At 42.4% G+C, this 25150-nt stretch overlaps 1 protein-coding gene across 1 annotated transcript; it reads left to right on the forward strand.

The window, feature by feature from the left end:
• The first annotated feature begins 397 nt into the window (after positions 1-397).
• Positions 398-23932, forward strand: gtf3c2 (general transcription factor IIIC, polypeptide 2, beta). Its single transcript, XM_041959203.1, has 20 exons — positions 398-674; positions 1378-1484; positions 1952-2558; positions 2641-2774; positions 3611-3804; positions 3942-4027; positions 4309-4386; positions 5049-5150; positions 5667-5894; positions 6123-6234; positions 6351-6468; positions 11554-11585; positions 11730-11859; positions 12070-12214; positions 15906-16067; positions 17050-17128; positions 18909-19037; positions 19457-19732; positions 20566-20673; positions 22031-23932. The coding sequence occupies exons 2-20, from the start codon at positions 1448-1450 to the stop codon at positions 22229-22231; spliced, it is 2958 nt and encodes a 985-aa protein (XP_041815137.1). The 5' UTR covers positions 398-674; positions 1378-1447; the 3' UTR covers positions 22232-23932.
• Positions 23933-25150: the final 1218 nt, after the last annotated feature.

A 25150-nucleotide genomic window follows, 5' to 3' on the forward strand; every position in this document is an offset into this window, starting at 1 on the left:
CATGTGTTGTATATGTTATACAACATAGAAACTTTATCCAAATTGTCCAAAAGGTTTTTGAGTAATGACATCAAAGCTATAAATAGTTCTAATTGTTCCTGGTCTCGCCTACAAACACAGCACACAAAACAGCACAAAAACATAAACATACAGTAGTATATAGCATACATTATACAATAGTGCAAATGGGCAGGTAGCAGCAAATAAATCATACAAATAACAGAAGAGAGCAAATCTTTATAACAAGAGTTATTTTTGTTCTCCAGGTTTTAAAGTGCTGTTAAATGAACTTGATGACTTCACCTGACGTTTGCTGATGCTGAGGCTTGAACTCATGCCTGCTGCAGGACTTAATCGGTGTCGTTCCGCGTTCTGCTGATAGGGGGCGGTGTGACCACTGAGCCTGTACAGTAACATGGCGGTCCGGTGTAAGAAGAATGTGGTTTCAGCAACCTGAGTCAGTGGAAACACCGCGGGTCATGTTTAGATTTTACCACCCGAGAAAGAATAACGGCGGGTTATATATGTCGGGTTTGTCTGGTGATCTTTGACAGCGTCCTTCCCGGTAGCACAGATTGGGATTCGATCCCGAGTGGCGAGACTTTAGCTTCCCGGGTTCGGTGCGAGGCGTTTCAGCCGTCGCCACTGAGGAAGAAGCCACAGTTCCGTGCAGGGTGAGTTTTTAACGGTGTTGGTAGGATTCCTGATAACGTGTGTCGGTTACAGGCCGATTTAAAAAGTACTCCAGTTACCTAACGTCAGTGTAAGAAGCGCTACGTTCACGGCCACTTCAGCCAGTTAGCGTTAGCTTTGTGGTGTTAGCTCAATAGCGTGGCTAGAAGACGTGAGTCACTGGGAAAACAAACGAGTAAGCAAAGTTTATAACTTAAATAACTTGTTACTTGGGATGTTTGGTATTTCAAAGGTGTGCCGAATGGATGAGTGGCTCAAAACTATTAGGAATATTAAGTCATCATTTGTCTTTTACCCATATATACTTGCCAGCACCCAAGAGAATGTTAAACTGTCAGTTTACTGGACGAGGTTTGGCTTGTCAGTCTCAGACAACGAGATATCGAGGTTATATCGGTATTATACTTGGCTCTCTGACACTGCATTTCTACAGTAAGTAACTATCCAACACAACGCGTCGAGCTATGTGAAACACAGTAAACACGTTTCCAGTCATGTTACTCACTGTCACTGCAGGCTGTTGAATCACTGAGCTATTATGATGAAATATTACACTGTGTGTGCTGTCAGTGTATATGTCTTCAGAAATTGTTTGTTTGTACCATATTTTCAGAAGTAATATTGTATAAATATTGTGATGTGGTTCATAAAGATCTTAATTTCTCTGTATTGTCTGAGGAGCAGCAGGACCACAGTGGGAAGCAACCTGCTCCACACATGAGGAGGCTCCTGACCGGACAACCACAGCACGAGAATGCCAGGGCCGATGGATCCCATTGACTCCGGACAAGGTTTCCAGCACCAGCTTGTTTGACTAGCTGTTACATTTAAATGCATTAGGTTGCTATCTGTCATAAAGAGAAAAAAATAATGGGACTACTGTTTAACATTATGTTGATTTCTTTACTCACAGTGTGTGATTTAAGACCATGAATTAATTTATGCACATGAATAATTAATTTGAGTGTATTCATTTGCACCAACTACAAATTCAAGAGCATAAATTTCTCATTTCATTTGAGTTTCCTTCATTCTCAGTGAATTGCCATATGAAATATTACTGTTTTTCAAATCAAAGGGCTTCTATTTGTTAGGATGTAGCCTGAAAGAGTTACTGAGACCTCAGGATAGATGGGAAAAATATTTGCACACATCTGTTAATTGCTTTTCAATACATTGTTTTCTAATTTAATTCTGTTTATACTATGTAAAGTGTATACTGTACACCTGTGGAGTAATGCCGTCACTCTCCTCGTAGGGCAGGAGAAGCCGTCAGAGCAGTTTTGCGATTTGTCACCGAACTCCAAAGGGCGACAGCGGAAGAAAAATCCCAAATATTTTGATTATGAAACTGAGGGCTCGTTCAGTGTGCAAAGTGCACAGCAAGAACCACGTAGACGGCGCTCGCGAGGTGGAGCAGCTTCTAAAAAGTCTCCCGCAGAGCGTGGAAAGGCTAAGAATGACACACAGCAGGCTGCAGGTGAGGACATAGAAGCACCTGATGAAATCCCTCAAGAGTCTGATGGAAAAATCTCAAAGGAAACCCCGAAAAAAGCAGTTAGAGGCAAGAAGACTCCCACCAAAAAGACTCCTGCCCAAAAAACTCCTGCCAAAAAAACTCCTGCCAAAAAAACTCCCGCCAAAAAAACTCCCGCCAAAAAAACTGATGGGCCCCTCCCGTCTGTGGAGGGTGGAGTTGTTGATACTGTGCAGCAGGAAAATGGGACGCCAAAGAGGAAGTATGTGAAGAAGAGGCCTGCACAGGAAGTGGAACCAGTTGCAGAACCAGCATGTAAGGAGGCTGAAGGAGAACCTGAGGAGGAGACCCAACCAGGTGGTCGCCGCAGGAGAGGTGCAGCTAAAGCGTAAGTAACGAGCAGTCTGTCATCATATTTATGTGCTCTCCATGCAAACAGCTGTTGTATAATGTTGTCAAATTGCCTCCAGGGCGTTGAAGTACCTCCACATTTTGGCAAAAGAAATTTTCAGTCATCCAGGCAATGAGTCCGTCTCCCAGCCGGAGGCCAGAGGTGATATCGCAGAACCAGTGACAAAGAGCAGAAATCTCAAAGGACGCAAAGGTACAGTGGACGCCTTTCACCGCTCACCACCACCATGCACCGCCTCTTCGTCTCAATGCACCAATAACAGCTCAGCGCAACATTTAGCTGCACTACATTTATAATATATGTCACACAGGCGTTTTGAAAATGAGGGGTAGTACAGTAATGATGGAGAGGGACAGGCTAGCTGTTTGCCCCTGCTTCCAGTCTTTATGCTAAGCTAAGCTAATCACCTCCTGGCTGTAGTTCAACACTCCACTCACAGACATTAAAACGGTACCAATTTTCTCATCAAACTCTCAGAAAAAGAGCAAGTAAGCACACTTGAAATGCTGAACAGTTCCCATGTTTCTGTGTCATCATGTGCCATTCAGGAGAATTTTTGTTCCCGCAGAGGAATTAATGGAGTTTTTTCACAGCTTCCTCAAACTTTTCTCTTTTAAATCCTGATTCCTGACTGAAGGTGCAGTGTCAGCATGCTCATGACAGTTGGTAAGATAAGAAGCTAGCATGCACATGCTTGACTCAGCATTTACCATCACGGTGGTTGTGGGTCAGGGGTCAGGGGTCAGGGGTCAGGGGCAGACTGGAGGCAGAGATCACATACATAAAGCAGCACAGTAGGCTCTGGAGTTTAGTGTCCCAGTCTGGCTTTCTACTGGTTTGGGTCTTTGGGAAATTCTTACTAGAGAGGGTTTGCCAATTAGACCATCATTAGAGATTTTCCTCTCCCATTTAAACCAAAGTGATCATTTCTTTAATATCTGTCATTATTTTGGGCCAATTTTGAGCATTATTGCAACTCAATGAGTAGAATCAATGTGATGCATCACTTTTTTCTTTTTTTTCCGCAGGGTGTAAAGGCCAAAAGAGGAAACGTGGTAGCTATGACAGCGATCCTGAAGAAGATAAGGACTTTGTTCCAGATGTTGAAGAAGAGGAGGTTGAGGAGATGGAAGATGAGGAGGAAGCAGAGGACTCAGACTTTGACTCAGACTTGGGGACAGGTGGAAGAAGTCCAGCAGCTTTTCGCGCCAACAGGACAAGTGTTAGTAGTTTTCTTACCTCTGCTGAGTCTCTTTTGAAATTGCTCTTTAAGACAAAATTTAGATCTGAATCTTGATTGATAAGTGAGCAAGAAAAACACGCCCAGTGAAACTCATCCAGTCCCCTTCTCTCCTGCAGACAGGCTCGAATTTCAAAACCCCCAACGGCCTCGGCGTCAACATCATGAGAACTGTTTGTGAAGCGACTGAGGCCACCAAGAAATTGTAAGCAGTCGTCGATGTTTCACCCACAGAGAATATTACTGGAGGCTTTTTAGGATTGAAAACACCGATAGAAAACATTTATTTTAATTTTGAGGAGCCAGTGCAGATGGAAGTATGAGCGATGTCATTTTTGTTGCTAGGCAACCTCAAAAAGATACAATACAATAAAAACACCGCATTAAAGAGAAAAACTAGCTCACCCCTGACATTAAAACAAACTATGTGTGTGTGCGCGTGCGTGCGTGCATGCGTGCGTGTGTGTGTGTGTGTGTGTGTTCCAGCCGGGAGGAGCACTACAGCAGCTGGGTGTTCCCAGAGTGGGTCCCCTCCACCAGCGACTGGCAGCCTGTGCCACAAAGGTAGTTGACCTTTAACTTCTGTTTGTAATTAGCAAGAAAAATCAGTTTTTTTATTTGTCAGGAGCTGGGAGCCATATTTTTAAGCTTATTTTTTTATTGTGAAACACTTGACTTTCAGCACTTGAAAGGTGTTATGAATATGTATAAATATGAGCTTAATTAGATTCAAGATTGCCTTTATTGTCATTGAGCATGGACATGTCAATGAAGTTTGCATTGCAACCCCCGTGTTAGAAACAAGATAATAAGAAAGATAATAAAATAAACTAATTACTACTTACTAATATTACTAATTACTTTCTGTGTTGACAAGCTTCCATCACTTTGACTGCTTTTTGTGGTTTTACGCACTGAGGTATCCAACCTCAGGAAGAAAGGCTGGACGCTATCAGCTCCTAGACAACAACAGCTGTCAACAGCTGCTAATGTTTCAAAGCTGACACTGGAGCATCACTGAAATGTGACATCTTCAGCAGTGTAACCTGCACAGCACAGTGTGTTTAACACATCTAATACACACACCTGGTGGTAGAGTTTTCATGTAACAGCCCTGCCAGGGGTTGTGGAGTATCTGCTGTATGTGCTGGCTGTGGTGGGAATTCTGATACAGCATCTTCTCTTATGTAAGTTAATTAAATCAAAGCTTTGTGTGCTTTATGCAGTGATGTGGAGAAATACCTGCCTCAGGAGCTTCAGTCGGCTGCTTTCAGAGTGTCCAGAGAGGGACTCAGTAAGGAGGAGACGCCTCTGCAGAGACTCAGCAGGTTCGACTGAGCATCATCCAATCATCATCCTTCACTAGACTAATGTGTGACTCCAGCTGAAGATGCCTTGAAGATTTTGTTTCACACTTAATGACTCCGTAATGTCACATGTGTTTAAATTTCCTCTCCAGGTGTTAATGAAACCCTTAAAAACTCACCAGAATTACTTATTTAGAAGTTTTCCGTGTAACTACACCCTTGCCTTCAAGCAGTGTGCACAGATCTAAGCAGCCCTCCCCTCCATCTCCACCTGTGGCATCACTTATTTCACTCATGATATGTTTAGTAGCATATAAAAATCCACCCACCATCCAGATCCACCATACGGAAATGTTTCCTAGGTTAAAAACGTGATTTTCATTGCACTTTAAGTGTTATTTCATCATTTATCACTTGAAATACGAGTGTTTTAGTTGCCTGTCATTGTGGATGTTCTTTTGATGTTACTTCAGTGATGTTTTAAAACTCACATCTGGTCTTTTTGAAGTAAAATCCTCCCTGTGTGCACCTGACCAGGTTCGCCGCGGTGCCCGCGCACCAGGATCGCTGGGACATGTTGCTGTTCGCAGGTGGGCCAGTCTGGGCCATGGAGTGGTGTCCTACACCTGATGGTGCTCCGGCGTCCCAGTACATAGCTCTGGCCTGCCATGGAGGGATGGACGACCAGCACTATGTCAACAAGACGTACGCTGGACCTGGACTCGTCCAGCTGTGGGACGTGGGCAGGCTGGAGTACAACAGCAGGTGCAGCTGAAGGGGGCGTGCTGGGATTGATTGAGGGTCGATGGTGATATTTTCCAGATTTGACTCTCAGTTACACACTCGACTGCAGAGCTATTAATTAACTCACCATTTTTGTATTTGTCACCATTATTGTTTATCTGTGTGTTGCTTTTTTAAACATTTTGTTTCCCCCTCCTTTGTTTTTATGACACATCTCATGCTGGCCCCTTCATCCACGTGTCTCTGCAGACCGGAGTCCCAGCCAGCCTTGGTCTGTGGCTTGGCCCAGGACAAGGGCTTCATCTGGAGTCTGAAGTGGTGTCCTGCAGGAGGCTGGGAGCCCCCCAGCTGTGGCAGAAAGGTGAGGTGTTTTCAAAGCAGGCTTTTGAAAGCCACTGCTAGCATATTTGGTCTGAAATAACCTTTTGCTAATACTTTTGGACAGTATTAAAAAATGTAAATTCTCTACCCCCAAAGCCTCCTTTCCTGCCCAGACTGGGTCTTCTGGCAGTTGCCACCTCCACCAGTGTGGTCACCATTTACAGCCTGCCCCACCCTGATGCTCTGCACTCCAACAAGATGCAAGCTAACTCTGGTAAGAATAAACACACAGGCTGCAACTTTCCCTGCTGTTTTTATAACCACTGTATTACAAGTATTGCAGTAATGAGAGCAGTTTTACACTTTGTATTAACCGCACACAGACCTGATACGATCTGAATATCTGAAGGCACATAGAAAATGAAGTGTGGCCGGTGTCCAGCAGAGGGCAGTGTTGCCTTTCTGAAGCCTGAAGTCGGTGCTGTATGTTTGCTGGTTCCTGCTGAAGCCTGAGAGGACGAGACTGCAGTAAACAGCCACACTGTGGGTTTGGTCACATTTCGCTAAAACCCAGCCTCACTGCTGATTTTGACATTAGCTTTGCTGCAGTTTGTAATAAACAAATAAAGACGTGTTCTCACAACCTTCTGTCCCGTCTTAGAAGAGGCTCACTCGTAGCTCCTGTCCATATTCTGAGCACTGGAAGGTGAGAATAGAGATCAGGTGCTTTTATCTGACACCACGGTCACTTTGAAGCACCATGAACCCCTGTGAGTGATTCAGTGTAATGTGGATCCACTTGGTGACTCAGACATTTGGAGCTGCCCTGAAACACATTGAATATTCAGTCAAATTTGACCAGTTAGAGGTGAAGGCGAAATAAGAGCCAATACCAGCAGGAAATAATGGCTTAGTTTGGTCTTTAAAATGTCTGAAAATAGTGAAAAATGGCAAAAACCTTTATCAATTAACCTGATCAATTAATATTTCCCATTATTGATTAACAAAAAAAAACTTTTTTTGATTTCCAAAATAGTTTCTGATTGACCAATCGCGTAATTGTTGTAGCTCTAATCTCTTTAGGCTGATTTCAGGTTACGGGTGTTAAAGCACAACCTGATTGACTCAGCAGCAAAGAAGAATGTAATCAATCAGACGGCACCTTATCAATCATATCAGACATCATTAACTGGACCAGATCTCTGGACAGTCTCCATTCAGCCCCTCAGTGTGAATGTGTAGCGCCTGCGGGTCAATCAGACTGTTAATGCAGCTTTAACAGCAGCAGTATTTAACTGTTCCTCTGATAGACTGAAAACACACACACACACACACACACACACAATGTTGTCCAGGAGTGTGAGTGTATGCTAACATTATAAATGCTGGAGCCTGTGGTCCGGTCTGTTCAGATCACTGCGTCAGCTGCCTCTGGGCCTCTGCTGATAGAAGACTGTATGAAGGAGATTAATGGCAAGCTAATCTGCCACATCCATCATACACAGAAACCTGGTTATGTGTGTTTGTGTGTGTTTGTGTGTGTTTGTGTGTGTTTGTGTGTGTGTGTGTGTGTGTGTGTGTGTGTGTGTGTGTGTGTGTGTGTGTGTTTATCTGTCTGGGTCGGCCCAGTAGGCGTTACTCTGATTGAACACCACACGGTCTAAGATCGTAGCATCTCAGCGCAGCACCCACCTCGAAAACGAACGCTCACACTCTTTGCATTACATCACAGTCGACTCAACCTTTCTGACATCCCATTAAGCCTTGTGTGAAGGAGCGTATCTTCTCTGTAGCACAATGCATCATGCGGTCTGGCTGATATTCGTGTTTGTAGGGTGATAATGAGGTGTTTTCAGCAGAGAATGCTGATATTCAGCGTTTTGCGTGGATACGTAGCAGCTTAAAATAACTCGGGCGTCTTGCTGAATGTTATTCTCCTCACAGCCTTAAACCACAGCTTATCTCCTCTGAATAGTTTCGATTCTTCTGCATGAACTTGCCCAAATTAGCATTTAATTTTGATCAAGCAGGAACATCAGCTCCATTATTCGCATGTATCACGCTAGCAAGAGCTGGAATAGGCAAACGCACAGCTGCCTTTACCGATTTAAGGGCGTCATTACAGAGGGACTCATGCATCGTCATTCATGTGTTAATATTTAAATGGAAGACAGTATATTACAACAGACTGTATTCCACTTGGCTTGGTTTTACAATTAAGAAAAATTTGCAGAGCAGTTTGGACATAAAAAGCCATATAAAACCTGACATTTCCATTCTTTTTTTCCCCTTTTCCCCACTGCTTCATGGCCCCTGGTTTCCATTTTATTTTGCTGCTTCGGGTCATTGGGTCCCATTTCCAAAGAGCTGCTCCATCAGCCCCCTGCTTCAACCAGGGGTTGCAGTTATTGGATGGAAAGGTTGCAGAGCACTCACATTTGAAGATGCCGTCTCCTAAACATGCACACAAATGACTGCAGAGAGAAAGTCTGACTAATACTGAGCATTCGAACGGGGGGAAGCCATGATTGTAGAAAAACTGAGGGCTCAAAAAGCCTCTAGAATATTTCTAATTATTATTTTTGTTATATTATATTGTTCAGTTAACTGTCAAATTAAGTTTTTTTGTGTTTTTCTCCAAACATTTAGGTCTGCTTCAGAGCCAGGGTATATAGTGTTTGTTGGGAAATCCTACTTTTTAGTTGTAATGTTGAGCCTAAAATCACTGAAATTAGCCTTTAATATATGCAAGAAACAGAACAGTTGAGGACCTCTCAGTGTCCTCTGTAGTGGCCACTGTTTTCTAGAACAACACCCCTTGACAAGGAGTGACAGTGGCTACATTACAGTCCCATAAGACTCTAATGGTTTTGAGGACCCCTGACCTTTCCTTAAGCAACCTTTCCTTAACTGAAATCAGTTATACGGAGAAATATCTTTACATGTACGAGCTGGACCAACACGAACTTTGTACCTGACATTGATGTTCCTCAGAGGATGAATCTTACCAACTTCATGATCCCCTGATTTTTCATCTAGCGCCACCAGCATGTCAAAATTTTAATTTTCCAAGAGTTTTAAGACCACGTGCCGTTAAAACTAATGACATCCCCAACAACTGTAACTTGTGTTTAATGCTAATTAGCATGTCAGCAAATGCTGCCATGAAGTGAAATGCTGAATTTAATAATTCAGCAATTCAAACCAAACACTTTATTTTAAGGTTTAAAAAAAAATGCTGTAAGTTTGAAGCTTTATTCAACAGTAGAAGGACAGGATGTGAACATTTCCAGCAAAGTGTTATTGTGCCATTATTGGTGTTTGATTATTACATTTACTCAACTTTCCCCCTCTGTTGGGTTTCTTTACAATGACCTTTGCAGCCTCAGACAGCTGCTGACGTGCCTGTAGACTCTTCGTCTTCTACCCTCACATTCACTTCGATCCACCAACGTAAAGCAACTAAAATATTCACATAAACTAATTATTCAGTGATTTCAGGTAGGGATTGGACATTTCTGTTGACTGTTTTAAGGAGGGAAAATGTATTTTGAGGTGGTCCTGGAGTGGCGGGGGTGGGGTGGAGATGATGAAGGTTAATTTTTTTGTAGCTTCTCACGTCTTTTAGCCAGGCAGGATGAGCATTAATTGAATGTAGATCAGCTACCTTACGTGAGCGCGGGTGGAAGTGATTTCCATGAGATTCAGCATCAGCTGAAGGGGTCAGAGGTGAAATTGGCTTGGGCAGGGTTACGTGCTGTTTGCCACAGATAATTTTAAATGGCTTTTGTCCGTCCCGTCGGCAGAATGAATGAGCAATGAACGAGAGGAGGAGGCTGGTCGAGCTGCAGGCTCGGAGGGCAGGGGGGGCGTCGGAGGTGTAGAGGCGACGCGTGGAGAGGGAAAAAAGACAAAAGGGAAAGTCGTGAACAGACATAATTTACAGCGCCGTTCTCCATCAGACAAGGATCTGTAATTGAAATGACAAAGAAGATGCATCACTGAGCCAGTTGTTAGTGTTGGAAGCTATGAATTTTAGCCGGAGCAGCTGACACTTCTTGTATCCCGACTCTGTCAGTCATCAAGGACTCACTTGGGATTGGGCGGGGAAGGAGGCGGCGTGGTCACAGGACGCCAGAGTTAATGTGCTTCAGTGTGTTGTTCTTTTCTCACAAAAACCCTGTGTACAGGCTAATTACCACCATCAGTTATACCAGCAAGTACTGTTTATTACACCTCATACGGCCCAGTTCTGCAGCTTTAGTAAGGCACGTGTCTTTGCTAAACTGCAGAATTATAGTAGTTGTCTAAATCTAATGGGGTTGTCAGGTTTCAGGTCATAAAATGTGACTGCTGTAATGATAGAATAATGGAAAACTGTGTTGTCAGAATAGTTTTATTTGGCAGAGTTGCAAAATTAAAAAAATAAATGCATGTGTCTTTGTATAAAAGAAGAGTTTATCATGTCTTTGATGGAAAGAGCTTGTCAACTATATATCACTAGAATAAAGCTGTAATAAAATCTCAATTCTGCAGTCAGTATAGTGACTCGTATCAAAGACTCAGCTCAGGGTTGTGAAGCCATGTTGGAAAATGTTAGCTTGACCGCGGGTCTGGGTTCACCCTGGGTCTGAACGTTGGTCTGGACTTGATTTCAGACCTAAGAGGCTCATATAAGAGTGTGAGTGTGCGTTTTTCTGAGGCCGAGCTGAGTTGATGGAAGGTGTGGAGGAGTGAGTAGGACACTGTATTGATCTGAACTCTCAGTAATCTAAACCGAAGGAGGAGAGGAAGCCAATGATGGGGAACAGTCTGACACCTTTTTTGGTTGTTATTGGATTTAACATCTATTAAACACAACAGTGATGGTGAAGGCAGGCGCAGCAGAATTACTTCTAAAGTGGTGCTTAACATCCAGTCAGGGAGGGGGTCTAGAGACGACGGTATCAGCATCATCATCATCATCATCATCATAAAGCATCCCTGCTTCATTGTGCTATAGTGCGATGCTACACCACAGCTGGTTTATGTAGTTAGCACTGCAGACAACCTAAACCTTTCAGCCCACAGACATCAGAGCAGCTGAGGTTCTCGTTCATGTGAGATTACGTGTTGAGTTGTTCTGTCTTATGCTAAATACTGCATGCGGAACATAGGCAAGTTAAGGCGGCAACAAAAGCGTGCTAACATGCTAAACTTTTCATAGCCTGTTGTGATAAAACGGATGATTCAGACTAGATTCTAGCTTTTTGTCCTCTGAAAATGCTCATTTGTATGCTATTTGTATTGATTCCAGTGCTAATGTTGGAATTATTACCAATAAACACTTACCAAGTGTGATTTATGTTTCTCTCTGCAGGAAAACCCAGCAAACAGTTGCCAATATACCAGGTAGGTTCCTATTAAAATTTCTATCCTGGGTAAATTCTGCACACCTACACATGAAAGCATCTGTTGGATGAATGACAGCGAACAGCAGGGACATCTCGTGTCCATCCCTGCTCTGCTTGCATGCCATGACTTTGTTTTCTGCAGGCTAAAGGAGTGTTGACGCTGAAGCTGGGCTCCTTCAAAGCTCCTCGTCTGGAAAGAAGTGGACAGGTCCTGTCCATGGATTGGCTGCCTGGAAAACCACACAACATAATGGCTATTGGATTCTATGATGGTATGAATTGATTTCTCTGGATTTCTCGGTTCAGTGTTTTGAAGAACAAACAAATTAAATCGCCGCAGGTTCATCTGTATGCGTATCGTGACACTGAGGAAAAAATGTTCTTATTCTTAGAAATATCACTTGACCTGATGTCTTTTGGAGTTTGAGCCAGTATTTTGTGTTTTTGTGTGATCGTGTGTGTTTCGCTCGCGCTCTCCGCAGGTGTAGTCGGTCTGTGGGATCTGTCCACCAAGTCTGCGCTGTTGCGAGTGCGAGAGCCCGACAAGTCACTCAGCCTGCTGCCCTATCGATGCCTCCTGGCTCACGACCACGCTGTCCGAGCTCTGGCCTTCTGTCCCGCCTCCAGGTAGACACTTTCACTGTGATCTCACCTGTAGGCTGACGCTGCCTCTACATTATGTCACATTTGTCATCATTAGTCATCTGTGAAGGGGAAACTTTTCAGATTTTCACCTTGATCTCTATGTATTTTATCATGGTTTAGGTCCCCTGTATAGACAAATGTATTTTCTATTTCTATCTGTCGTGGGAAAGCTTTCATCATTCTTACAAACTACCAGCAGCAACACAGACTCTTTTATCCACTGCTCGCTCTGATGAGTCTGCGGATGAAATATTGTGACTGCAGAATCAGGAAATCAGAATAATTTATCTTGCAGCTTCTCAGTTTGTCACTGTATGATACAGAAGTTGGATTGATGAGCAGGTCATGCTTATGAGAGTAATAACAAGTGTAAATGTTGTATGACCGTGTCTGTCTATTACAAACGCACCGGGATAATGTTGTAAATCAGTGGAGTGAAAAGGTGCATCAAGAGCCTCCACTGCAAGCAGCTTACAACAGCTTCAAATGCATTCAGGGCAAATCAGGTTTGTTTGTATAAGCTCTGATCATACAAACATTTTAAAACAGACATCCCCATGCAGGCAGAGAGAAACTCTGTTATGGCAAAGATTGTGGACGAGCTTGGGAAGCATCACAGAAGAGGCAATGAATTGCATTGAATCTGGATGCTGGTTGCTCCACCGTATTCAAAATGTAGGGTACAAGGCCGGGCGTGCAGCCACATCCTCTCTGAGCTGTCACCATTCAGATGAGGTGACTGCACTTATCTCCCTGCAAGCCAGCTGACCTTCAGGCTGCAGCCTTTCACATGACCTCGAGTAAGATCTTCCTGAAGTTACTAAAGTCCAGAGCTATCAGGTTTAAGACCTTCAGAGAATACAACCCAGGAATATTAACAGAGGAAAAAAACACAGAAGTTTATTTATACGGCAGCTTTCAGTCTCTGTAGGTGATATTAATTTCTGTACTTGGTCAGGAATAAAGATGCGCGATTGCTTTTTGTGGGAGAAACCTGTAAAGACACATTTGAGCCCAGGTTAGTTTAACAAATGCACACACAAGAGGCCATCGGCTTACTCACAGAATTAGCACTGATTAGCATTTGTGTAAGTGACGGTCTGCAGCAAGAAGCTGCTTCTCGAATGTTTTAGCACTTAGCTTTCCTAATAAAGAACAGGGAGAAGAGAAAATATTTCTGTTACCATCAGAGCTTAGCGAACTTTTCTATCCCCAAGTGACACAGTTAGATCAGAAACTTTACAGTTACAGTCTCCATGCAGTTTTTTGGAGAGTGCATCCCGAATTCTAACGCATACTGTGCACATGTATGATATGTGATGAAAGGCTGCAGCTCATCGCTTGACTTTAATCCTCGTAGAGACGGTTTCGTCCCTCTCAAACGTCTCTCTGCTCCATTACTCAGCTGATGTATGTAGATGAAAAGACGGAGGGCTCATTCACGTCACGGATGTCTGCTGTGAGGATTCACGGCACAAGGACTAAAGCGATGTCCTGGTTTTTATAAAAAAATCTGATACTGGCCCGTCACAGTGTTATCCACCTCTCATTATAGAGAGTTTCCCTGTTTTTGCCCCTAAACAGTGATGGAAGTCTGTAACAGCCACAGTAAGAAAAAAATCATTTTTAAGGTGCCGACAACCCACCTACGAAATGTCTAATCTGGTTTTTAAAGTCGCTTGATGCAAACGTTGTCGCAGAGGCTTTTCTTTGGAGAAATGCTGAGTTTACAGTTCTGGGAGAAATGCCGAAGAACATTTTTTTGAGAACTTTTTTAAAATGCGTATTGACCATCAGGTAAAAGATATCAGCATCGGCTGGAAAAGTCCACCGATGCCCTCCAGCTTCAGTTTGATCTCAGTCACACGCTAACTGGGGTTTGAGCACCATGTGTGCAACAATGAACCATTTTAAAATGGGAGCGTCTCTGCACCCAGGCGTCCCCCATAAAATCAAGGGCAGGATCAAAGCTGTTAGCAGGCTTACATTTTTACATTTCATCAGCTCCACCGCCATTTATTGTACCATATATTTATCATATATTGTGAGTCAGCAGACAGCAGACTGACCCTGCTGGCTGGGACCTTCTGCATTGGAAAGTGAGGATTACATATAATAACCCTCAGTTATACGTTGAGTACATGTCAGTAATATTTAATCATCTCTGGACGTGCAGAGCTGAGCAGCTCATTCACAAGTCAGTGAAACTAAAACGTTGGCTAACATTAGCTTAGCTTCTGATAAAAATATTTGTCATGTTAAAATCCTGATGAAACCTGTTTTTCATCCAGATGATTTTAGATTTATTTTATTCATGCAGATTCTGTTTAGGACTTTCTCTCAGTAATTAATGCCATTAACATCACTGCAGCATCATTCGTCTCTGGGCAGATCTGACACTAATCTGAACACGCTCTTCTCTTCTCGCCATAATTCATCATTTACTGTGTTCGTGCTTCACACGTTTGAGTTGCTTCTCTATAAGGGAAGGAATAAAAGGTACGAAGCTGAACTTAAACCGGATGTGAATAATCCTCCAGAGAGAGTCGCCGTCCTGGAAGCAGAGAGGACACGTGTCCTCTCTGGATCACTGCTTTTTAATTACGGCCATGTTGAAAGAGATAAAACTACACTTCTCTCTGTTCTACGTCAACCTTTCTGATCTTTTTTCACTCCTGAACAGTTTGTCATCTTTTCTCTCCACATTCACACACACCACTGTTTTTGTCACAGTGAAATCTGCTAGTATTGATTTCTGCCTCTTCATTTGTTTCATGGCAGACACAACTGTCAGAGCTGATCAATGTGAGTTCGTGTCAAAAATGGCAATTTTTCGATAGTTTACTGAATATTTGAAGCACTTTTAATGATACCAGCTTCGCTTTCTCGCTCTCTTTTTGCCATCACTGTGCTCTGGTTAGCTCACAGTGCTAGCTCACAGTGCTAGCTCACAGTGTTAGCTCACAGGGCTAGCTCACAGTGCTAGCTCAAAGTGTTAGCTCACAGTGTTAGCTCACAGGGCTAGCTCACAGTGTTAGCTCAAAGTGTTAGATCACAGTGCTAGCTCACAGCGTTAGCTCACAGTGCAAGCTCACAGCGTTAGCTCACAGCGTTAGCTCACAGTGCTAGCTCACAGTGCTAGCACATTAAAGATATAAAGCGGCTCAATGGGTTCAGGCTGACAAACAGAACAGCAGAGTGCTGTTTGGAAAAGCTTCACATTTAAAGCAAACGGACGAGGAAAGTCAAAGCTAGCGAGCCAACGAAAGGTGCTAACACAACACATTCAGCAAAGCACCTGAAGATCTGAATCTGTAAAGAATGAGGTTGATGACAGCTCAGCATCACCGCAGCGTTAAACCTGAGGCTCCAGTGAGCTGCTGCTGATAAGTGTGTAGTCTAAAACTTTATGCCTTCAATGTGTTGCATCAGTTTTTCCCCGCGGTATCAAAAATGGGATTGAATATTGATGTTTTTCAAGGTATTACAAGTAAATCTCATCACAATTATATTGGTGTCAGTGTATATGTCGGCAGATAATTAACAAGAAATTGAAGCCCAAAGACACTAAAGATATGTTTTGAAACAGCATGTATCATCAGCATCATCAGCATGTCTTAAATCAATTTTATCTGTTGAGTTAAATCTCTCTCTCTCTCTCTCTTTCTGTCAGACACCTGTTGGTGACGGCAGGAGAAGACCGCTATGTGAAGACCTGGGACCTGAGGAGGCTCTACGATCCCGTCAACGTCTTCAAACGCAATCTGACCAATGAAATCTACTGGCCGTTGAATGCGCCTGGCGTCCTGTTGGCCCAGGAGAACGCCTATGCAGCGTGAGACAGCCTCTCTGTTTTTTACCCGTCGTAACGTCCAGAAATGTCCGTAAAGTAGCTGCGACGACAGGACGTCTGTAATGTGAAGCTACAGTTCACACAGGATGAGGCGTCTCTGTTACTTGTCTCTGAGGGTGCAGAGAGATAGATAGATAGATAGACAGATAGATAGATAGACTTTATTTATCCCAAGCTGGGAAATTGCAGTGCAGCTGCAGCATTACACACAGTGAAATAAGTGAAAATAAGACTAGAAAGAACAAACTATACATAAGAAAATAGAAAAATAGCGAGCAGTAAAAAGATTATATACATAATAATAAAATAGCCAAATAGTAAACAGTAGTAAAAGTATTGCACAAAAAAGAATATCAAATGCAAAATGAATATCAAAATAAGAATATCAGAGCAAATGGCAGTGAAAATAAAGTGTACCGTGACTCTAAGGACTATATATAATAAAATATCGAAATAGCAAGCAGTAAAAAATTCTATACATAATAGTAAAATATCAAAATGTATATGGTTGGATTTATTTGCAAGGCTGTTGCAATGGATTTCACCTACGTATTAACAGGTGACTGAGTGTGCGTGACATGGGTCCAGATTTTGGATCGCACTTCCATGAAGGAAGAAAACTTTCAAAATAAAAAGGAAATGAACCAAATCGAATATTTTTGGCTTCATGATTCGGCTGGATTGTGTCTTTCTACAGACGTTTGTAGCACAGACTGTCTGTAATAAATCTGCAGTCTTCACCTCAGAAATCAGCCACCTGAGACTTGATAAATGTTGTCCACAGCCACAGAAGACATTAAACACGTCTTCACAGCACTTCTCTCCATGAACAGAAAATTTACTTTGACATTGAAAGTTTGGGTTTCCCCTTGAAGTGCTCTGAAAGAGTACACGAGGCTCATTCAACATGTTTATTATTCTTTTTTCCTACCGCTCACCTTTATTTCTGTCTGTTTTTATTTAGGACTGGTTCACATGGAGTCCATTACTTTGACCATACCGTGGCCCCCTTCTTCGCAATTCCTCGGACGGGCACTGTGTGGGTGAGTGCGGCTTTGTTTTAATCCTCCATCCTTCAGACATCCTCTAAATCAGCCAGGAGGCACAAAGTAGACGAGCTTTGCTCTTTAGGACGCCCTTGAACCGGCGGCTGACGCTCATGTTGGCGAGGACGAAGAAACAGGAGTGGATGCCTGATCTAAACTGGAGCATAATCATAATGAACACTTTCCTGTATCATTTATAAATATAAGTGGTAGCAGAACAAATTAGCCAGTTGCTAAGTTTGACACAGACGACAAAAGCATAAGAAAGGCTTATTTTATAGTTTTGTTATTGTCAGAAAATCCCATAAAAAGACCAAAACCAGCGGTGCATTAGTTCTCTCAGCACTTCCTGACTTCCCTCCTTATCTGTGGCAGCTTGAAGCCCACTGACTCCTCCTGAAGACATAAATCTCAAAAAAATCTTACAAAGTTATGATTTAATTTTTAACAAAGGCTAAAAAAATGTCCTAAAACAGCTGGGAACTGTAGTTTTTAGCAAACATTACTCAAACAGGAGTAAATTGCATTTTAAGGGGACTATTTTCAGCGGCGGATTAACCCTCTGGACCCCGAGCAGTTTCTGGGTGTTTTTATTTGCTCCTGGAACATTTTTACTCACTGTGGCCTCATTTTCACTGTAATATCAGAGTCCTGCACCTTTATGGAAACAGCACAATCATAGCTGGAAGTAGGAAGAACTTTTGTGCAGTATAACACAATTATAATGCAATTAATCATAACAAAGAGAAAAAAATGCTGTATTTAATAAAATTGGTATAAAACGTGGCCTCCATATGCTGAAGTATTTAAATTTGTCACATGGCTGCGTCTCAGTGTTGTCATTTAAGGCTTCCCAGCTGCACTGAGGAGTGCAGAATTTTCTGTTTTTCTCAGGATCTGGTTGGTGCAAATGGTTCATATTTGGTAAAATTTTAAACAAGACATGAAGAATAGAGTGATCTTTATTTAAGGTTAGATTTGGTTGTTTTTCCTGACGAAAGAGTTCGTAGCACGTGATTCGTTCACAGCCCGTCGGAAATTTATTAATTCAATTGTAATTTCTGTTTTTACATTTTCTGGCTATGATAAATGCTGTCATTTTAGCATTTGGGGGGTTTTGTTTGTTTGTTTTTAAGTGTCTTTCAAACCAGGCAGCAGGTTTTGGGGTCCAGAGGGTTGATCCACATTTGGTGCTTTAGTGCGTATTTACAGGCAGCAGGACGGTGTATGTGTGTGTGTGTGTGTGTGTGTGTGTGTGGGGGGGGGGGGGGGGGGGGGGGGGTGTTCGTGGTAATGAAGGAACATGTCAGCCGGAGCAACAGTGAGGCTCACTGATGGGTTTTTAATGGTTTTTGGACAATGATGGATACTGAAGAAGACCCATCAGGCTTTCATACACAGGCAGCAGTTGTTCGTAGGATCGTTTCATTGTTGGTGTTGGACTTGTCCTTTATGGGCTGGAAAACCTTTCTTTTGCTGCACCTTTTGTGTTGTTTGTCGTGTGGGGAGAAAACTGCAGCTGCTGTTATCGAGCAGCAAATTAAGCTGAAATTAGTCTCATAACTCAAACTTCCTTTAAATGTCTTAAATTCACTGTAAGTCTAGAAACCAGTTTTCTCCACTGAGAGTTTCACTCAGTCGACTGGACGTCGTTGCCACGGTAATGAAATGAGACCTGAATTTTCCCACATTACAGTTTAATTTTTAGAAAAACTATAGAATTAAACTGCATCATGAGTCAGTAAATGCTGATTTGTCTTTCTCTGTTTCATTGCAGTCCATATCCTACACTGATTGGCTGAACAGTGTGGTGACATCAGACAGCCTCGGTGAGGTGATCCTCGCCTTGTTACCTCAGATATGCTTCAGTCCTCAATACGTCAAACGCACACTGGAGAGGCGTTTTGTAAGTTTTACTGTACTCACCTTTAAGATTATCATTTGATGTTGTTTTACAGCCAAAACGCACATTTTACAGTTTAAACGCACAATATTTGGTTTCTGCCTCTCGCGGTCACAACCACCAGCAGTGAAAATGTATCTGACAGAAATGTGCACAGACGAGGTGTCGTTTTAAAGTTTTATTCCTCGTCACTCTCTGACGCATCAGCGGGTGTTTGCTTCGTCGCCTCTGGAGGCGATCGAATGAAACGCACCATTACCTAATGTAAGTACATGACTCAACAAAATATATATAACACAGGTGGAGTCATGTTTAGACATTTTAATGTTGTCACATATTCTGCGTTTAAATAGTCGAGTTTTCAGTTGCAGTAATAGAAGCAAACACAGATCTGAAGACAGTTTCTCTCACCGTGTCTTTAGCCCATCTACCTCACATCTCTGGTGCCTTATGATACAACTAAAGAAGAAAATGAAGCGATGGGAGGAGCGGAGGATGAGGAGGGAGGTGCTGTTGAAGAGCAGGAAGGAGGAGAGACAGAAGGACCGGATCCTGGATCTGAAGGAGGGAATGAGAACAGTAATGGAAACCGGCGGGATGGAGGACGGGGTAGAAAGGGTTCACGTCCTCCTCTGCGGTTCCAGACATACAGAGAGGCTGTGAAGAAATACTGCCTCCACCATACAGACAACAACATGGTGGGTGGACTCGCATACAGGGCAGTATCTTCAAAAACAGTCAAATAAATAAAACCCGCAGGTACAAAAAACTTCACTGGCTTATTAATAACTGCACCTCAAAATGTTCTGAACATGCACTGATCACACTGTCTCAACACATGAGGGACATATACACCTCCCATCCTGTGTTCACCCTTCACAGAACATCTGTTTCTCATCTGGAGCCTCTTTTCCAGCCACACACATACATGACATGAGTACAACGACAAGTAATAATGTTACCTCCACTTGTTATCCAGCTGAAAAAGCATTCAGAGTGTCCCAAGAGATCAAATCTGTACAGAGAGAACATGAAGACTTTGTGTAATCTGATCAAATGTCACATTATAATGAGTTCACAGTGAGGAGTTGCTGCAGACAGCAGTGTCGTGCTGATCAGACCGTTTGATGGACGGCACACTTATGTGAGCTCCATAAAAACAGAGAATTAATCAGCTTTCTTGTCCACGCAGGGAAATCACAGACTTAACAGAAGAGATTTAAAACATAATAAGCATGAAATATAATCCATCAGCAGTCATCAGTGAGCAGTTGATGAGTATATTAGTTGTATAATAATTGTCTAAGTAACAAATAACATGTAAACCTAATTACCAGTTTAATATCATTGTTTCAAACAATCAAATCATGAATAAATAATTTGTGTAATCCAATTTAATCCATTCAGCCAAAAACCTTTAAATCTAGACTTAAAGCATTTTCCTTTCATTGATTGATGATGATTAAAATGTTTTAATGTGACTGTTTCCTGTTAACCCAACAACTTAACAAGCGTCTCCTCTGACTTCCAGAGAACCTTTGCAGGAAGTGAGCAGCGAGCTGTGTGGAAACGCATGAAAGACACGGAGCTGAAGACGAAGATAAACACGGATGATATGCAGCTGGCTGCGCTGCACAAGGTACACACACACACACACACACACACACACACACAGGTATCATCAGACTCCCGCTGCAGCTCGACATGAAGATAAACACAACAATGGAAAGAATAGAAGCAGAGGTGAGCGATGGAAGAAGAGCCTCCTCCTCCTCCTCCTCCTCCTCTGATGGGCCGCTATAAAGACGGGCTGAATGTAATGATGTGTAAAATGAGAAAAATGTCACCCTCGGTGGACGGAGGGAGGGGGAGATGGAAAGCAGCCATTTGAGGACTTGATGTGTTTAATTTTAAGGGGGGGCAGAGTGGAGGGTGTCGCGATGCCCTCTGGGATGAGATGATGGACGGACACTTCATGGGACAATCTCAAAAACAAAGCGCCGCTGGGTCTTTGACTGGCTTTTTGTCTGAAGGGGATAAATGGATTAGAAAGAGGAAGAGACTGACTGGAGAAGAGGAGGTAAAAGAGGGAAGAGGAGGCACGGCAGGAGGATTTATAGTGATGAAGAGAGGGATTAATGAGCGTCGGTAAAGAATGGACGGAGGAGGTGATGGTATTGACTCACTGAGAGCTACAGCTGAGTCATTCAGAGGAATGAAGAGTGGACAAAAACTAACAAAAATGGAAAAAACATATATCTTTTGTTCATAATAACAATAAGTCAAGTAGACGTGAAAGTAGTCATCACGATAAACAGAGTCTAGCAAGGTTGACATGATGTGTGGAGTCCCTCAGGGATCAATACTCGATCCATTGTTATTCAGCATGTACACGTCGCCTTAGTGCGATATCTGCAGACACGTTACACTGAAGACACACGGTTCGACCTGTCCTCAAGTACTTAAGTATTTTGGGCCATAAATTTAAGATATTTAGTGTTTTCTGGGTGGAGAAGCCGTCGAAACTGTTTATTATTGTAGCCCAGGAACGTAAAGCAGTGCAGCTTAAAGACAAATTCTGGCATTTACCATCTTATCCTCATCGTTATGTCTGACTGTGGATCATGCTGACTTTGGGAAATGTGGCCCGTTGATGAGTTTGTTGGGGCAAGCAGAGCGAGCTTCCTACAGCTACTTACTGAGCAACTAGCTGGCTAACAGAGCAGCTGTTTATTCATTATCTGTTCATGTAGAATGATTCTCTTTCACCAGATGTAAACAGGTGTTTCCACTGTCCTGAAGTGTGTTGATTGATGAGCTCTGTGGTATCTTTTTGTACCGTAGGGAGAGCTTTTGTTCATTTGTTGTAGACGCAGCTCGGACTTCCTCTCCTCTCAGGAACTGCAGGTTTTTGAGCCACAAAGCTGCAAAGATTGTTGCTTGATATTTTGAGCAGAGACATGAAACCTTTTCCGTCGTCTTCCTCCTCCCCTCAGGTGCGTTTCAACCCAAACATGTGCTGCCATACCTGGGTGGTGTCGGGGGGCCAGGCTGGCCTGGTCAGACTGAACTGTTTAAGGAGCATGATCAGCTCCCAGGCCAAGGACATGATCCTTGAGAACCAGGCCCAGTTCAACACACTGTACCCACCAAAAGACCCGGAGGAGGCCGTCCAAACTGTGCCAGAAGACCTATAGCAGGAGATCAACTGACTGCAGAACCAGGAGGTGGATCACGCCGGGTGTATGACTGCAAATAACACAAACCTGCAAAAAATGTATTTTTAATAATGAGAAGAATATATATTAATATTGCATTAGCACATACAGGACAGTGCATACAGCTGCTGTTTATCAACTTGGTTTAATGTAGTTTAACGACCAACAGTGACATAAATCAACTGACCGAACGATCCGACTTTAAATTTAAACACGATGGAGGTTTTCAGCAGCACCTCATTGGAAAACCTGTTCCTGTGGTTTGAGGTCTGTCTGAAAGTGTTGCAGGTTAGTGGAGAAGCATTAGTAAGAGTTCCCTCCTGTAACCTCACCTGGGCAGGTGGCAGTTAAGTGCCTTGCTTGAAATGTATGACTCACTCAGAATCAAAAGCCATTACAGAAGTTATGAGCAGAAATAGAATTTAATATTAATAATTATGTTTTCATTAGTGTGTATTGCAGTAAGAATCGCTGTGTTTCTGTTAGAGTCCACTATGTTGCACCGCCATGTGTGTAGTTTTGCAGCCACCGTAGGTTTTCCTCCACACTTGGAAAGGAAGGGTGGGCTGAGAGATGTTCAGTTGGTTGTGGTTATTGATTCTAAGTGAGTCAGGGAGGGTTTTCAGTTACTCCAGCGTCTCTTATTTGGAAAACATATTGCAGATGGCAAACACAGCAGTGACACCATCGTTGACAGCAGTCCAGGGAAATAAAAATGTGAGTTATCAGCTTCTTCCACTCTTATAAAATCACATATGCTCAGGAAGAGTAATTCACATTTGATGATGAAAACAACTGAAGTTGTCTACAGTGATGTAGAATGTACTTCAGGGTGTCGGTGCACCACGACGTCGCTGCTGGGTGCGGTTACATTCAAAATGCATCTTGTTTTTTTCACGTCTGTCGATATAATGCGAAGCAGATGTTTGTCATTATTTTTCTACGTGTCACAAGTCTAAGAAAGGTGTTTCTGGACAAACGCTGGAAGATTTGACGGACTGCAACATGAAAGAAACCTTCAGGCTTTTCCTACATCACTTTGACTGACCTTTTGATTTTGACATTCCCCTGCAGGTGTAATCCCCCCAAAATCTCACGTCACTGTTGATGAACAGCAGGCTGGTTTATCTTTAAGGTCATTTTTGCTGCTGTATTTTTATAATTGACATTTTTTCTCTTTTACCATGTTGAGAATAACTCAGGCTGCATCTGAGAGGAAATACTTGAATTTTTTTTATTGTAACACTGCTGGATGTACCGTTTATAGATAACAACTTTTAGCTCTGTTTTTCATTGTTCCTTTCTTTAGATGTTGAACCTGCTGTTATTCTGATGATTGAAAGGTTTTGATTCATTTTTTAAATTTAAACAGCGGCAGCATTGTGACATGACCGAGCTTATTTTTTAGTATCTGCAGAGATGTCTCTTTTTTAAAATGGGGGTTTGATCTGTTTTGTTTTTCAGATTAGTTTAAAATCTCATCGACAGTTTCAGAATGATGTTCAGTGAACACCATGATAATGTTGTCGTTCACTGGTCATATTATTAACTTGGAAATCATGAAGATGACGATAAAAACATCAAAGTGTTTTGCTTTTTTGTTGTTCTGCTCTGTCGTTGTTTTGTTCTGCTATTTTTTAATGTCACATAGAATAAATGTTTTGTAATAAAAAATATTTGAGGAAATATCAAAGTTGTGATTGAACGTTCATCAGTAGCTGTCCATTAGTAGCTGTTCTGGAGCTTTCGATCATTGTGTTGCATGTTCTTCATCAGCAGATGGAGGCTGACCACGTGAAATATTAGATGTTGAGAATTGTAGATGTTTTGTAAACTGCTGTTCCCCTAAAGCACTGAGAAAAATGCAATTCTGAATATGTGATTGACAACTGGGCAAACTGAAACTCCATCTGCTGATGAAGATCAGGCAATACGATCAAAAGCCCCACAAGAGCCACTGTTGGACCTCGTGGTGTCTGATGGCCGGTTGGAACTGGATTAGTGACATAAACAGTGACTCGGCCGCAGATCTGCAGTCTTTTATTTCACTTTACAAAAAACTTGCCACACATAAAAATGAAATATCAAACATCACAGATGTGACATGTGGATTTATGCAACATCACCAGAACACTCAGACAAATAGGACCGATTGTACAAGGGAGATAAATGTATGTACACATGTTTACACAAAGTCATACACAGAAAATACACAATATTTGACATATTTACAACAGTCACACAAAGACGGCTACAGCACAATACAGAGCATTCTCAACATTAGACTTCCATAGTGAACAAACAGGAACAGTAATGAACTTTATCAGACTGTAAAGACTCAACACCACAGCCTGCAGAGGAAAACTTCAGTATGCATGTATATCAAAACTAATGCAGTGAAATGCATTAGTCTTTCTTACATTCACTTTGTTTAAGCTTAGTCTTCATAGCTGTTAGGTCCATATAGTGTATATTCTCATTTTGCAATATTTCAAAGGGAAAGATGTATTTAAATATACAGGATCTCCTTAAAAATTGGTGAAAATATAGAATTTTAAAGAAGATATTTTTTTCTTTGATTTATCCTTCGCATGGTATATCAACATGTTCTGATTGGCAGTTGGGCGAGAAACTTCTTACTGTACATGATATCGAATAACAGCTAACAACCATGCAAGTATGTGGGTCGGAATGGATGTCAACTAGGCGTTTACAATGTACAGTTGTCCTCTCTCTGAGAGCAACTAACGACATCAACACTTTATAGTAGCTGTGAAACATTACAGGCGTGTCAGCTGGCTTGTTGGCTTTTCACTTGGTGCAAAATAATCTCAAAAATATTGTCTGAAGTCCAAAGCATGAAGCAAAACTCGGTGAAGCACCACGAAACATGCTGTG

Source organism: Chelmon rostratus, chromosome 18 (genome assembly GCF_017976325.1).
Source record: "Chelmon rostratus isolate fCheRos1 chromosome 18, fCheRos1.pri, whole genome shotgun sequence".
Classification (NCBI taxonomy): Eukaryota; Metazoa; Chordata; class Actinopteri; order Chaetodontiformes; family Chaetodontidae; genus Chelmon; species Chelmon rostratus.